The sequence below is a fragment of the Ambystoma mexicanum genome, chromosome 2q, assembly GCF_040938575.1.
Source record: "Ambystoma mexicanum isolate Mex_15411 chromosome 2q, UKY_AmexF1_1, whole genome shotgun sequence".
In the NCBI taxonomy this organism is placed as follows: domain Eukaryota; kingdom Metazoa; phylum Chordata; class Amphibia; order Caudata; family Ambystomatidae; genus Ambystoma; species Ambystoma mexicanum.
In genome coordinates this window covers 341996894-342011249 of record NC_090924.1, presented here as the reverse complement: position 1 = coordinate 342011249, position 14356 = coordinate 341996894, and the positions used below count along the sequence as shown (strand labels likewise).

At 49.2% G+C, this 14356-nt stretch overlaps 1 protein-coding gene across 3 annotated transcripts in view; it reads right to left on the bottom strand.

The window, feature by feature from the left end:
- Nucleotides 1-14356, bottom strand: part of E4F1 (E4F transcription factor 1) — a 1100649-nt gene that overhangs the window by 612744 nt on the left and 473549 nt on the right. For all 3 annotated transcript variants that reach the window (XM_069647347.1, XM_069647348.1, XM_069647349.1), the window contains one exon: nucleotides 7371-7514. In XM_069647347.1, the coding sequence (XP_069503448.1) occupies nucleotides 7371-7514 (144 nt within the window). The remainder of the gene's footprint in view (nucleotides 1-7370; nucleotides 7515-14356) is intronic.

The window sequence follows — 14356 nt, the reverse complement described above, 5'->3', positions numbered from 1 at the left end:
CTTGGCAGGGTCAACCCCTGTGCTAAGTCAGACATAGGATACAGACAAGAAGACATGTTTTAAAATGTCTCAGTTTTATTAAAGTAAAGAAATGCCTCCTCTATCCCTACTTCTACAATGAATGTTCTCTAGGAAATAAACCGGTGCTCATCAGGATATCTTGCACAAATAAACGTTGTCCTCTGCCCAAATCCACGGTATCCTACAGACTGACTGACTGACCCTACCACTAACAATAAGAAAAACATAGCATGTAGAAGTTTCCTTTCTCCATCATTTCTTGACTCCCTACTAATTGTCTCCCAAATTCTCCTCTTGGTCTTTCAGGCCTCGGTCTGCTTGTGCAGTTCAAACAAGTTCCTTGATTTTCTATACCACAGGGGACTCATGATCCCCTCACCAAAGTCTTGCTCAACTTAGAATGTTTGCTCCTTAAATACAAATTTTGGATTTTTAAGTCATCCTACTTTGAAACTTGTGTCTTTTGCTCACCCCTAACAGGGCGTTGCACTTTCTTTTGAACAACTTGTTTTCTTGGTCCAGCATGGCTCTACTGCCAGTTTCAGCTTATCCTCATTCCCCATCCTCCGTAAGTGGCTTGGTTTCTCAGCCCTGGACAGGGCTCTCTGGTCCTTCAGATGTTTGATTCTCTGGTATCTCGTACCCCTTCACATGGTCTTGGCTTTGGGTTCACACCTGCCTGGTGTTTCTATTTCTTTTATTTCTCTGGTAGCCCAGCATGGGCACTCTGGCTCTTCAGCCTGTCTCGTTTTCTTGCTATTCTCTTGCCTCAGTAGGATACTGGATCATTCAACCCAGCCTGGGCTGTACAGCCTCAATGGCCTTGTGGGTTGCCTACGGTCCTTACCCCCTCTGGGTTTATTGGGAACCTCATCCCAGCATGGATTACCCTGCCTCACTGACCATGTGGGTTCCGTGTTTTCCTCACCAGCCCACCCCATGTTGAGTGCATCAGAGCTTTGCCACCCAACTCCCTCTCCTCTGCGTTAGCCACATGCTTACGCTTCGGCCGCGTTCTTATTCAGGGGAGGCAGCTCAGCATCTGCAAACCGTGCTTCCGTGGGCATCGCCTCGGTATCTGCAAACCACGCTTCGGTGGCAGGCGGCTCTCTTGTAGCAGTTCTACGTCCGGGCGTCATTGCTTGTGGACGCCAGTGTGCTGCTTCTGCAGCAGTTTAAAATCTCCCTTCAGGACACCTGGGTGCCTTCGAGACTCTGCCTTCCTGGGCTCTGCAGCATTTGGCAGGCTCTGGGATTGCTCTGCCCACTACGTATTTGCCCTTGCTCAGGCTGTCTCTCTAAAGAGGTATGGGTCTCTGCCCTTTTACGTTCCTCTGCAACTAAAGATGCAACACCATTGGTTCCATGTTTTGCGCATCGAGGTGGATTCAGCAGCCAAGGACATTACTAATGTGTTCAGCCCCCATATATTTAACAAACAATTGGGACTCTTGTGTTAAGGGAGATGTTACAAATGTTCATCTGGGGATTCCTTGTCCCCTGAGGTGGGGCCAACCCCAGTGAGATCCCATTTGCCCTGTCCTGTAGGGAGTTTCTATAGCGGGCTTACCTCTCTAGTCCCAAAGGACCTCCCTAGTCCCAAAGAGGGTTGCTCTCCCTTGACAGGAAGGGGCAAATTCCCTGGATTCGCCATACCTGCCACACATATTTATGGTCAGAACGAAATGAGGCTTCTCTCAGAATTTGTGGGCTTCCTTTGGGCAGCCTTACGTGGGCATATGCAAGAGAGACCAGTGGCCCTGCACACCAGGAGTGCAAGAATATTCTCTTCCAGAGCTACAGCTTCAGACACACTCAAAATTCTCTTACTCCCTTTATACAGTCATGACATTGGCAAATGGATTAACTTCTTCCACCTAGCCATCCTGGTGATGTGTTTGAGTGACAGCTCTTTCAATGTCATCCAGTTGCGAGTTGGTTAGAAACACTGGAGGAGCTAGATGAATAAGTGAAGCTGGAAGAACCATCTCTGGAGGTGGCAGTGGTGGAAGCAGCAGTAGCAGAGGTGCATTAGGGGCTGCTGCAGGGAGGCAGGAGCTGTAACTGAAATTTCAGGGGTGTGTAGAGAGAGCCGGCCCATGAAGTAAGACTCAGCAAGAAATCCATGCTCGAACTTTGTCTGCCAAACACAGTGCCCCAGACATACAACTAAGACTCCTACCCCCTCGAGTGAGGGCCACCACATGAAAAACTCAAACTGCATTCAGAACTTTTTACCCGCTGCCACCGTTTATTGCCATGTACTAACATATGCCTGTCATTCTCCCAAATAGCTACCTCGTATTGAAATATTCTCTCACATGGCGCCCTAACGTGACCCATATTAAATTAACAATGCGATAGCGGCAGGTGACAATTAGAGCTAGCTATCTGAGAACCACACTTAGTTATCCACGTGATATTATGCACAAAGTGCACGCTCTACCAGCTACCGCATGTGTACCTCCATAACTGACTCACTTTGTTGTGTTCCTGTGATATTTTGCTCATTTACTAGCCTGTGCTCACTAGCCCGTTTACTAGCCTCGTCTTCTTGATCTATTTCTGCTTGCAGACCAGCTCACGTTTAGCAGGGAATTTACAACCTGACTCGTACATTAAATTTCATTCAATTTATATGCCTGCTTTGCTTTACGCTGATGCACGATAAGCTTACGCTCAGCATGTACTTTACAATCTGACCTGTTTTCCTACATTCAGTTTATGTGCCTGCATTGTGTCACGCTGTTACACGATATGAACTGCTGTCCCCACGAACTGAATGTTTTATCCGTTGCTACAACTGCAACCTTGTACTCACAGGATAGAATGCCTTCTCCCTAGCCTTGGTTCCCCACTATTTCTGCCTACAAGCTTTCTGACTATAGACCAGCACAGGTTTAGTGCAATTGCATTACCCAACCTGCAGTGCTATACCTGATCTGCCTATTTACACTGCTATACATTTCTTACCTTATACGCACCACTCATCCCATTTACTTAGAAGCCCAACCCTGCCCATAGCCGCCTACCTCCACCAGAACCCACTGCATGCTACCTAGATCTTCGTACAGGTGGCACTAATCCCTCCCTAGCCCTTCATCACCTGCCCTTGTCCAGCACAAGTACTATGCTCCGTATTTGACAAATAACCCACGTAGACTCCCTGCCTTATCAACAAGGCTGCCCCACACCCCACTTGCAACTCTCCCCATCATGAATAGCACCCTACCTACCTCACACAGCACTACTCACTCCCCACACACTATCTGCCTACTACCTACACACTCCTACTGAGGATTATCCTTCAACTTCTCCACATCACTAACCCCCCACAGGCCACACACCACATCTAACACATTACCTAACACCACCACAACATGCAGTCTTGTGCTAGACTACCCAAGATTTATGAACCACTCTCCCGCATCTTAAAGAACCCAACTCCAGAACCACCAAATTCCTAATGCCCACCAGGAGACTCTCCAAGCCTCCAGACATGGATCACAATATTAATCCACACATAACTCCAGCTACCCACACACCTACAACTAGCCACTCCACCCCCATGACCACAACTCCTAAGGCCATCCGACCTATCATTAGGGGCGCACTCATAAAAGCCTGTTCAATGGTAGCCCATGCTACAGAGATAGCGGACCTCATATTAAAAAAAACTAGACTTCCTGGCCATAACAGCATCCTGGCTCCATACAGCTGCTGGCCCTGCCCTCATGCTAGCCATCCCTGACAACTACACAATCCTTAGAGCTGACAGAACCGAATCAAGAGGCGGAGGCCTGGGCATTATTGCCAAATCTGATCTTCACCTAAGACTGACTCCTACCAACAAACTAGACTCCTTCAAATCCCACAGTTAAAATGCCCACTGCTAATGCCCAAACATTCACTATTCACCTCATATATAGACCCCCTGGCTCCCTCAGATCATTTGAGGAAGACCTTACCAGCATCCTAACCGACAAACTAAAAAACTCTACTCAAAGTATTCTTCTAGGCGACTTTAACCTCGGATTTAAAGACTCCAAAGACCATCATGCCGCACTCATAGCAGACTCCATAGCTGAACTAGGGTTCAACCAAAAAAAATCACCCTCCCAACGCATAACAAAGGCAGAACCCTTGATTGGGTAGCAGACCACAACTGTGCCATGCATATCACCGACATCTCTCCCCAGACTTGGTCAGACCATCACCTCATCACCTTTCACCTTGAGGCCCTCACTAATATCTCCCATAACCCTCTTTCCCCATCGATTCCCACGAGAAATAAAAATATCACAGCTGAAAAGCTCATTCCACTCATCCTCCCCACCCTCAACTCCCTGCCTGACTTAACAGACCCCATCACCTTAGTCGACGAATACAACAAAATAATGACCTCTGCACTCGACTGCCCCACTGAAAGTCAGGAAAAGTAAGCCCAAAAAACACCTGAACACCTGGTTCACGCAACACCTCAAATCCCTCAGACTAGAGAAACGTAAAAGTGAAAATACCTGGAAACATTCTCTGAAAAAGTCCAATAAAACTAACCTCATCAAAATCTCTACCAAATACAAAAAGGAAATGATTCTGGCTAAACAAGACTCCTATAACCTGAGAATTTCCCAATCGAATTCCAGTACTAAGGAACTGTTTACCATCCTCAAAGAATTGGAAACACCCATCCCCATCCCTGACACCTGCACCAAAGATAAACCTTGGTGCACTCGGTACAACACGCTCTTTTGAACAAAGTGGCTACCCTACAAGTCAAGATTGCCAACAAAAAAGCAAATCTTCCTAGTAGCACCTCTACCCCCACCTCTGTGCCACCACCTAATCATATCCACCATTTCAGCTTCTCTAAAGTAACCATCCTCGCGGTCGAAAAGGTTATTCTCTCCCTGAAACCCGCCAACTGCCAGGGTGACCCCTGCCCCGCGCAGATTATTAAAGAGACCTTTCACCCTTCATTACCAAACTAATTAACTCATCCTTCTCCAAAAGTGTCATCCCTAACAACCTCAGAGTCTTGGGTTCTCCCACTACTCAAAAAATAAACACTAGACCCCTCCATACCCACCAATTACAGACCCATCACTACCGTCCCCTTCCTACTCAAAATTTTAGACAAGGTTGCCTACCTTCAAATACAGCAATACTTGTAACAAAACCACCACTTGGGAGTCCTCCAATCTGGCTTCAGGCCCCAACATGGAACAGATGGACCTTAAGGCACAAATTGACACCCTCAGAGAATATGGCAAAACAGCCCAACTTCTTCTCCTCGACCTATCTACGGCATTTGACTTAGTGGACAACTCCATTCTCTGCAAGCACCTTAACACCGCAGCCCACTTCTCACAAGAAGCCATTAGTTGGATACAATCATTCCTCCACGACAGAACCATGCAAGTCTTCTCCACATCTGCAGCGGCTGACCCCACCCCTATCACCTGCGGTGTGCCTCAAGGATCATGCGTCTCTCCCACCCTGTATAACATCTTCATAAAGCCCCTTTTCGACAATCTCGATGGTCTGGGTATCACCTACACTAACTATGCGCATGATACCCAGATCCTCATACCGTTGACGTGAGATTACAAGGATTTGGTCTTGGTGAACAGGGTGTACCTCATCATTCAGGCATGGATGGCCTCGCATGGGCTATGCCTGAATGTTGACAAGACGGAGCTCATCATCCTTGGCACCACCCACAACATTAACAAGCTAGGCCACATTTACTCCAGCTTCTTGATTGACGGAAACACCATTGAGGTAGCGAAGGAAGTAAAAACGCTAGGCTTCTACTTAGATGCCACCCTCTTCTTTAAAAAACAGGTAAGCTCCCTGGCCTCTTACACGTGCAAATTAATCAGAGCAGCCAAACCTTTCCTCTCCCCCAAAAGCTGCACCACCCTTGCCAGAGCCCTTATTCTATCTAAGCTAGATTATTGTAACGCCTTATATCTAGGAGCCAATAAATATATCAGACAAAATCCAGATCCTACAAAATAACGCGCTCAGAGCAGCACTGAGTCTCCCTAAAAAAGACCATATATCCAATTGAAGAAGAGCTCACAACTGGCTCTCAACCAAAGACACAATTGCTTTAAAAGTTGCATCTCTCACCCACAAATGCCTTAATGCCACGCCGCGTTACCTCAGACAGATTTACCAGACACGACCCTAATCGACACACTAGATCATCCAACTCCAATACCCTCCCAGTGCCCAGATACAAACGCTCTAAAACCGGAGGCACCAGCTTCCAAGTACAAGCCGCACAACATTGGAACTCACTCCCCTCCTCCGTAAGAGCTACCCAACCCTACCCACTCTTCAGGCGCAAATACATCCAATGGATCAAGGAAAATGACATCTAACACTCCTCATTCTCCCTACCTCTCCCAGCTAACTTCTGCACATTTTATACATCCTGTACATATGACCGATACTATTGTACATATTATACTATCTACTGTTTATATTTCCCTAATTACTTGTATGTATATTACTTACTGTATATTAAGCTCGACTATTTTATTTACTGTATTTTCTTTACTGTATTTTCTTTATTGTATATGAACGTACAGCAATGTAACCAAGCTGAGAATATTCTTTTTGCCTTTTGCGCCCTGATACACCCGGGTCCGGTGCGCACTACAAATATTAAACTAAACCTGGTCTTTCAAATCATATGCTGTTGTACATTGAAGTAAATTACTTACGCTGCAATTACTTTGTGGTGAAGTCATTTATAAAGGCATATTTGGGGATAAAAGTGTATTGGGGTGGGAAGGGTCTAAGTGTGTGGCATGCAGAAGGAGGTTTGGTGGAGTACACGCATTATATTGAAAAAAAAGCCACAAAATAATTGATTTGAAGTGAATTACAATGAAGTAATTCACTTCAACCAAATAACATACAACCCTTTGAAATATGTTCTCATTACATGGGGTGTAAGAAGGCTTTAATACTTCAAAACAAATAAAAAAGAAAAAAAAAGTTATCTACTGTGTGAGCATTACAAGAGGCATCTGCATGGGGGTTGCCATGGAATGCTGTACAGAGTAGTCTGTGTGCCAGCAAAGAGGATTTTGATTATTTTTGCTGTGCAAAAGGCTCTGGTTCATAGTAGTATTGCAAGACTGGATCACCTGGTATTCACTTAATCTATTAATTCCTACAAAAGTCAGCACTAAACATTTCCAACAACCTCTATAACTCATTTGGATGACACATTACAAATAATAAACAATCAGTTCCATTGCTCTGTAAATCATGCAGTGTACATGGAGAATAAACAACATTCAAGTGTAAGAATATATTTCTGGACTGACCAATAGGTAACTCCTCTTTTAGGATTCTTTCTTTTCGAAACGGGATCTTTTCAGTGCATGGCGTCAATGACTTCAAGTGCCGTGTTAGAGCCCCTGACTCACGGAAGCTCTTGTTACACTTCTTACATGTGTAGGGACGTTCATCTTTAAAGAGAAAAAAAACAGGAGTAGTAGGTTGACAAGTTGCTCAAAGTTTTAAAAAAGTCACACTGATATCTTAATTCATATACACATCCATAGGGTTACTTGGTGATTACTCCCGAGTCTGTAGTCATTGAGCGTTTCTAAAAACCTATAGCTACATAAGCCTGTCTAGCTATTGATGCTATTCGGGTGTCAACCTTTTAAGTTAGGGGAGACTGCCAGTTTCCCCAAAATGTTTTTGGTAGTCATGAGGCTTCTAATTAGCCATACATTTTGAGGATTAAGGTCTTCCATTCTGAATCATTGTTGACCATTATCGATAGCTTATCAGTTTTGTCTTCAACTACCATTAACTGTATCCATCCATCCATCCATCCATCCATCCAATTCCACCGGTCAGAGTTTGGTAGATACAAGAAAAATGTGGACAAAGTCTGCATATTTGTGTTGGCCCCTCAATCAGCTGCTTCCATCTAACAGTTCTGACAGCGTAGGGAGCTGACCCTGTCAAGGGTGGATGGGGAACCTCTCTCAACTTGGGGAAAGTGGCCTACCATGGTGTTTGCCAGAGCCAGCCCTTCCCAATAGGCCAGTCTCTGCTCCCCCCACATGTGCCTGTGTCAGGGTTCGCTCTGACTCTGATAACCCCTGTTGTATATACCAACCAGGGTCTCCTTTCACAGGGTGAATCCCCTCCCGCACCCCGAGAGCGCATCCTGCAGAGATGTAAAAACAGCCCGACAAGTTAGGGGCTCAGGTGAAAAGGCAGAGCAACTATCAGTGCTAGAGAAAGGGAAAAACAGATGCAACAGTATCAATACCTCGGATGAACAGCAATAGGTAACAAACACCTCCCTCTGACAGTACCCAGTTCCTACCTGATGTTGCAAGGATGAAGTTGATGAACCTACCTGAAAACCTCCTGCCAGGAAGTCTGAAATGTTAGGTGTTCCAAACTACAATGCCAGGGTGAGCTTGATGAAATATTCTTCAAAAGAAACGACACCTGACCCGTACGACACTAGGGCACAATCTATGGAGAGCAGAAGGATACAAAAGTACTGTTCACTCCTTGAAAGAAGGGAGTCCTGTTTCTTGAAGTAAGAATCAGTAGAAGAGTCTGAGCAGAAAGAAAATCACAAAACAAAAACAAAACCGAGTCCATGAAAGAGTTCAATCCAGACGAGGTGTGGAAAAAGCCATCAAAACGCAACAGTTAAGGAGTGCTGCACGACTTGTTTACCCTGCTTGACTACAAATGCTGATGCGACATGACACTTCCGGGTCGCATCAGCAGACACACACACACACACACACACACGTGATCAGTCACATGCGCAATGTCCCGGGCCATCTCGGTATTGAAGTCTGCAACGCCCGGCGAAGAGCTTTCTGCCACGGCAGGCGCCACTGCTGGTGCTGGCGAGAATGTAGAACAAAGGGTACTGAAGGCGGGCAGACTGACAGCCTGGTTGCAAGAAGAAAGTACTTCCTTTTATCACACCATGCCTGCCATACAACATGCTGGCCAGTGTTCTCTCTGGCTTATTTCAGACTCCTCTACAGCAAGTCTGAAGCAGTACGATCCATGAGAAAGAGCCAAATCGAGAACTCCAGCAATAGTCATGGCAATAAACCAAAGATGCTCCAACCCATGCAACAGAGAAATTACGCCAAGATCAAAAATCCTGACACCAGACTGATAGCATGGCATTCTTGTGGTTCTGTGCTGGGAAAGGGGGCATGGCAAGAAGGCAATTTCATGCAATTTGCACAGTGCAACTCTGCCCCGGTGGAAAATGCAGTCAGTGGTTGGCTCATAGAACAAATGAGAGTGGAAGCAAATGGAGGGCGGAGAAAAGGGCTAATGCAGGAAGTGCTATAAAACGGTGAAGAGACCGAGTGCAGGTCGTTCGGGCGAGGTCAGGGGAGAAGAAGGTGGACCAAGAGACCAGGCGAAGGAAGGACGCTGAAGCGGAGTGTGGAAGCGAACTACAGTGAGCATGTGCAAGGTGGGGAGGCATTTGTTGGTGAGAGAAAGGGATACTTGGGTGTGAGAAGGCCTGTATGGTGAGCAATGTGAGTGGGAGAGACTAAGTGGGGGAGTAGAGGAGTAAGTGAGGAAATGTGAGTATTCGGAAAGATTGTCTTTTTGCACCTTTCCCTCCACAGATTGTCTCTTTATGTATCAATAGAATTGCGCCCATCACATTAAAGTGAATTACAGTTAGGATACTTTGTGTTCGTAATTAATTGTACATAACAGCTCGTCGGTTACATTTGCAATGTGCCTAAGACAAGCCGGTGGTAGCTGTGATAGTTTTATTGTTTTTTTATTATTTTAGTCGAACACTTTTGCATTTACCACAAGAGTTCTGGTTAAGTTGCTGTTTCCATAGGAAGAGCACCTTTTGGGCGACTTATAACTCCGCTCTCCCTGGACGAATCATCACCAAACTTTGCAAAAACAGTACACGGGCCACTCTGAATCTTTGTGCAAAGTCTGGTGAGGATTCGTCCAGGGGGAGCGGAGTTATAGGGAGTCCCAAAACGTCTTTTTTCCCCATAGACTGAATGGGGGAAAAAAACTTTGCATACGGCTACAGGCGAAACCGCTGGACGGATTTTGACGAAATCTGCAGGAGGTACAGGGGCTTGGTCCAGAAATTGTGCTTTTGTAAATGTTGTCACCATACATGCAGTACGTTCATTTATAATTATGAAAATGTAGGTCTGAAATAAGAAACAAGTTACTTACCTGTAACTGTTGTTCTCAAGCATGGGTCTGGCATGGATTCACATGCTCATGAATAAAAGAAAATACAGCAGTACACACATGCACAACCACGGGACGTGGCAAAGGCTCAACATTAAGTATTACATCAAAACTCAACATTAAGCAATTCTTACCTCCTCACCAGGCTCACCTTAGGCGAACAGGTTGCGCAGCACTGCTTGGCCGACCCTGGACTCCTCCCTGGAATCCCGATCGACGCAGTAGAATTTCGTGAAGGTGTGCGTCGACCTCCACGTAGCAGCCCTGCAGATGTCCAGCAAGGGCACACCAGATAGGAACGCCGTGGTAGCTGCGATCGCTCTAGTGGAATGGGCTCTCGGACGGCCAGGCAGCGGTCGGTTTGCCAACCGATGGCAGTACATGATACAGCCGGAGAGCCATCTGGAAATGGAAGCCTTCGAGAGAGCCTTCCCCTGATTGACAGGTCCAAAGTTCACAAAATGTTGTGACGTCTTCCGAAAACACTTTGTGCGGTCCACGTAGAACTTCAGCGCTCTAGCCACATCCAGCGAGTGCAAAGTCCTTTCAGCCGGCGACGAAGGCGACGGGAAGAAAACAGGCAACACCAAGGGTTTGTTGAGGTGGAAGTCCGACGGCACCTTGGGCATGAAGGAGGGGTGCGTCCTGAGCACTACCCTCGTGTCGTGAAAAGTCAAGTACGGGGGCTTGCAGGAAAGGGCCTGGATCTCTCCCACCCGTCGTGCGGAGGTGATGGCCACAGGAAATGCTGTTTTCCACGACAAGAACTTCAACGGAGCCGAGTGCAGGGGCTCGAACGGAGGTCCCATGAGCTTGGTCAGCACCACGTAGAGCTCCCACGCCGGGGCCGGGGCCTTCACCGGCGGGAACGATCTGAACAGTCCCTTCATGAATTCTTTCACCAGACGATGAGACCACAAAGACGACCGTCCCGTGGTTCTGGTGTATCGGGAGATCGCAGCAAGATGAATCTTGATGGAAGCGTGCACCAGTCCAGCCTTGGCCAGCGTCAGCAGGTACGGCAGTATTTGGGGAGCCGTAATCCGTAGAGGGTTAATCTTCTGTGCGTGGCACCAGACAGAGAACCTCTTCCATTTGTGTCCGTAGCATTTAAGAGTTGAGGACGCCCTGGCCTTTGCAAGAACCTCTCTGCAGTCGGCTGGTATGTCATAACCTCCAAACTCTAACGCTGCAGGAGCCAGGCCTGCAAGTTCAGCGACTTCGGGTTGTGATGGAGGATGGCGCCTCCTTCCCTGGAGAGAAGATCCGCGTCCACTGGCAGTTTGATTGACGGGGACGCTGACAAGTCCAGAAGGTCCAGGAACCATATCTGCCTTGGCCACGCAGGTGCGACGAGGATCATCTTGCACTGTGACCTCTTGAGCTGGTTGATGAGCCGGATCAGCAGCGGCAATGGAGGGAACGCATATAGGAACTGGCCCTCCCAGGGGAACGAGAAAGCATCGCCCATGCTCCTCGGCTGGGGAAACCTGCTGGCGAACCTCCGGCACTTGGAGTTCGTCGCTGTCGCGAACAGGTCGATCTGGGGTGTGCCCCACCGTCGGAAGAGGCGGTCCACTAGATCCTGTCGTAGTTCCCACTCGTGGCACGAGCGCAGCTCTCTGCTGAGTGAGTCGGCGATGGTGTTTTTTATTCCTGCCAGATGAAACAGCACCAGAAACATCCCTTGGGTGACGGCCCAATGCCACAGATCCTGTGCCTCCTCGGACAGGGCTGGGGATCTGGTACCGCCCTGCTTCCTGATGTAGAACATGGTGGTGGTGTTGTCGGTGAAGATCCTCACCACCTTGCCCTTGAGGGACGGAAGAAAGGACCTGAGGGCCCAAAACACTGCACGGAGTTCCAGGACGTTGATATGGAGGGACCTCTCCGCCGGCAGCCAAAGACCCCTCGCGTGCAGGTTTTCGGTGTGCGCTCCCCACCCCTCCAGGGAGGCATCCGTGGTCACTGTCTTCTGGTGGCCCGGGGTCTGGAAGTCCATGCCCGCCGACAGATGCGCGCGGGTGCCCCACCACCGGATTGCTCGTCGGAAACTCTCGTCGAGTGTGATCCTCTCCTCGAAGCTGCCCGTCGTCTGGATCCAGCGCGCGTCCAGGAACTCCTGCAACGGGGGCATCCGGAGCCTGCACAGGCAGATGAGATAAATGCAAGACGACATCATTCCGAGGAGGGACTTGATGGACCTCACCCTGGCCACGTCCGCAAGCAGCATCCGCTGCACCTTGCCCAAGATGGCCCTCGTCCTTTCCTCCGACGGAGAGGCCAGAAGCGACACTGTGTCGAGCTTCGCTCCCAGAAACCGTGCGTCTTGCGCGGGCACCAGGTGGGACTTGGCGTAGTTTATGGAGAAACCCAGGTCCGTGAGTAGTTGGACGGTCCTTGCCGTGTGCTCCACGGCGAGCTCCTTCGTCTTTGCTCAGATGAGCCAGTCGTCCAGGTAGGGGTAGACGTGGATCCCCTCTAGGCGCAGCCGCGCCGCCACCGGTGTGAGGCACTTGGTGAACACCCTGGGAAGGGTAGGGCTCTGAACTGGTAGTGACGCCCTTGGACCACGAATCTGAGAAACTTTCGGTGTCCCTTTAGGATGGGGATATGGAAGTAGGCATCCTCCAAATCCAACGACGACAGGAAATAGCCCTCCTCCAGTTGACCCAGGACGTGTTGGAGGGTGACCATCCGGAACTTCTGCGCCTTGATGAATTTGTTCAGTCGTCGTAGGTCCAGGGTGGGACGCCATCCTCCCGTCTTCTTCTTCACGAGGAAGTATCTTGAGTAAACTCCGGAGCCCCGAAGCCTCTTTGGGACGAGCTTGATGGCGCCCTTCCTGAGCATCGCCCTTGCCTCCAAGAGATGTTGAGGGACGTGATGTTCCTTCCTGGCCACAGGGGGGACGCGCGGGCACCTCTTTAGAAACTCGAGCGCGTGACCCTGAGCCAGGGCGTCCAGCACCCAACGGTCGGTGGAGATGGACTCCCACACGCTGACGAAGCTCGCCAGCCGGCCTCCCACCGGGGTGCTTCGGTGGGGGCCCGACCCCACGGCCGGTTCAGTCCTGCTTCGACGAGGCTTTGCCGCCTTGTCCTCCTTGGCGACGACGGCGGGGTCCGCCCGACTTGCCTCGTCCCCTGTAGGCTTCCTGTGACGACGAACGGGCCGCTTGACGATAGGTGGAAAATCCGCCACTGGAACCTTTGGAGGCAACCTGTTTGCCTCCGCCGCTCCGAAAGGGCGGCCGTCGTTGCTGGAGAACACCAAGAGCCCGGGCCGTCTCCGTGTCCGCCTTGATGGCTTGTAGGGAATCGTCCACTGTTTTCCCAAACAGGTTGTTCCCGTCGAACGGCATGTCCAAGAACTCTGGTCTGCACGTCCTGACGGAAGTCAGTAGCCTTGAGCCATCCACGCCACCTCAGGCACACGCCGTTGCCCAACTCATGGTCAGCCGCTTCTCGAAGCAACGAGCTGGGGGTAGATCTCTCTCCGCAGCAGGGGCCTCCCTCTGGAACAGCCTTCCTGCCTCCCTGAAACTTGAGGAGAACCATCTCCGGTTCCGGAAGCACCTCAAAACCTTCCTCTTCGCTTCTGCCTTCTCTCTCCCTCTCCCCTGCTAAACCTGCTTAGCTCCCCACTGAAATTCTGCACTAAACCTGCATCTTGGCCACTCTCAGCAACCTCGGTCCAGGGCCCAGCCACTCTCCACTTGCACTGCCTCCCTGGCTCCCCCTGCACTGTGGGACTGTCACTGTATCCCTACAGCCCCCTTCCTAGCACTTGCTCTGCACTTACCTCGCACTTGCCACCAGCTGGCCCTTTTATTTATTATTTATTATTTTATTACGCTACTTACCGTGTACTGCACTTTCCCCCCCTCCTACTCCCCCTGCACTTTCTCCTTTTCCCCTTACCTCTGCACTTGCCCGATCTGAATGACACCTGGCCTAGTAGGATCGTTTGTCTGTCTTCCCCTTGTTTCCCTCCCTCCCTGCCTCGTCGCGCCTTGAAACACTTGTGTATAGGCGCGTTACAAATACCATATCATATCATTTCA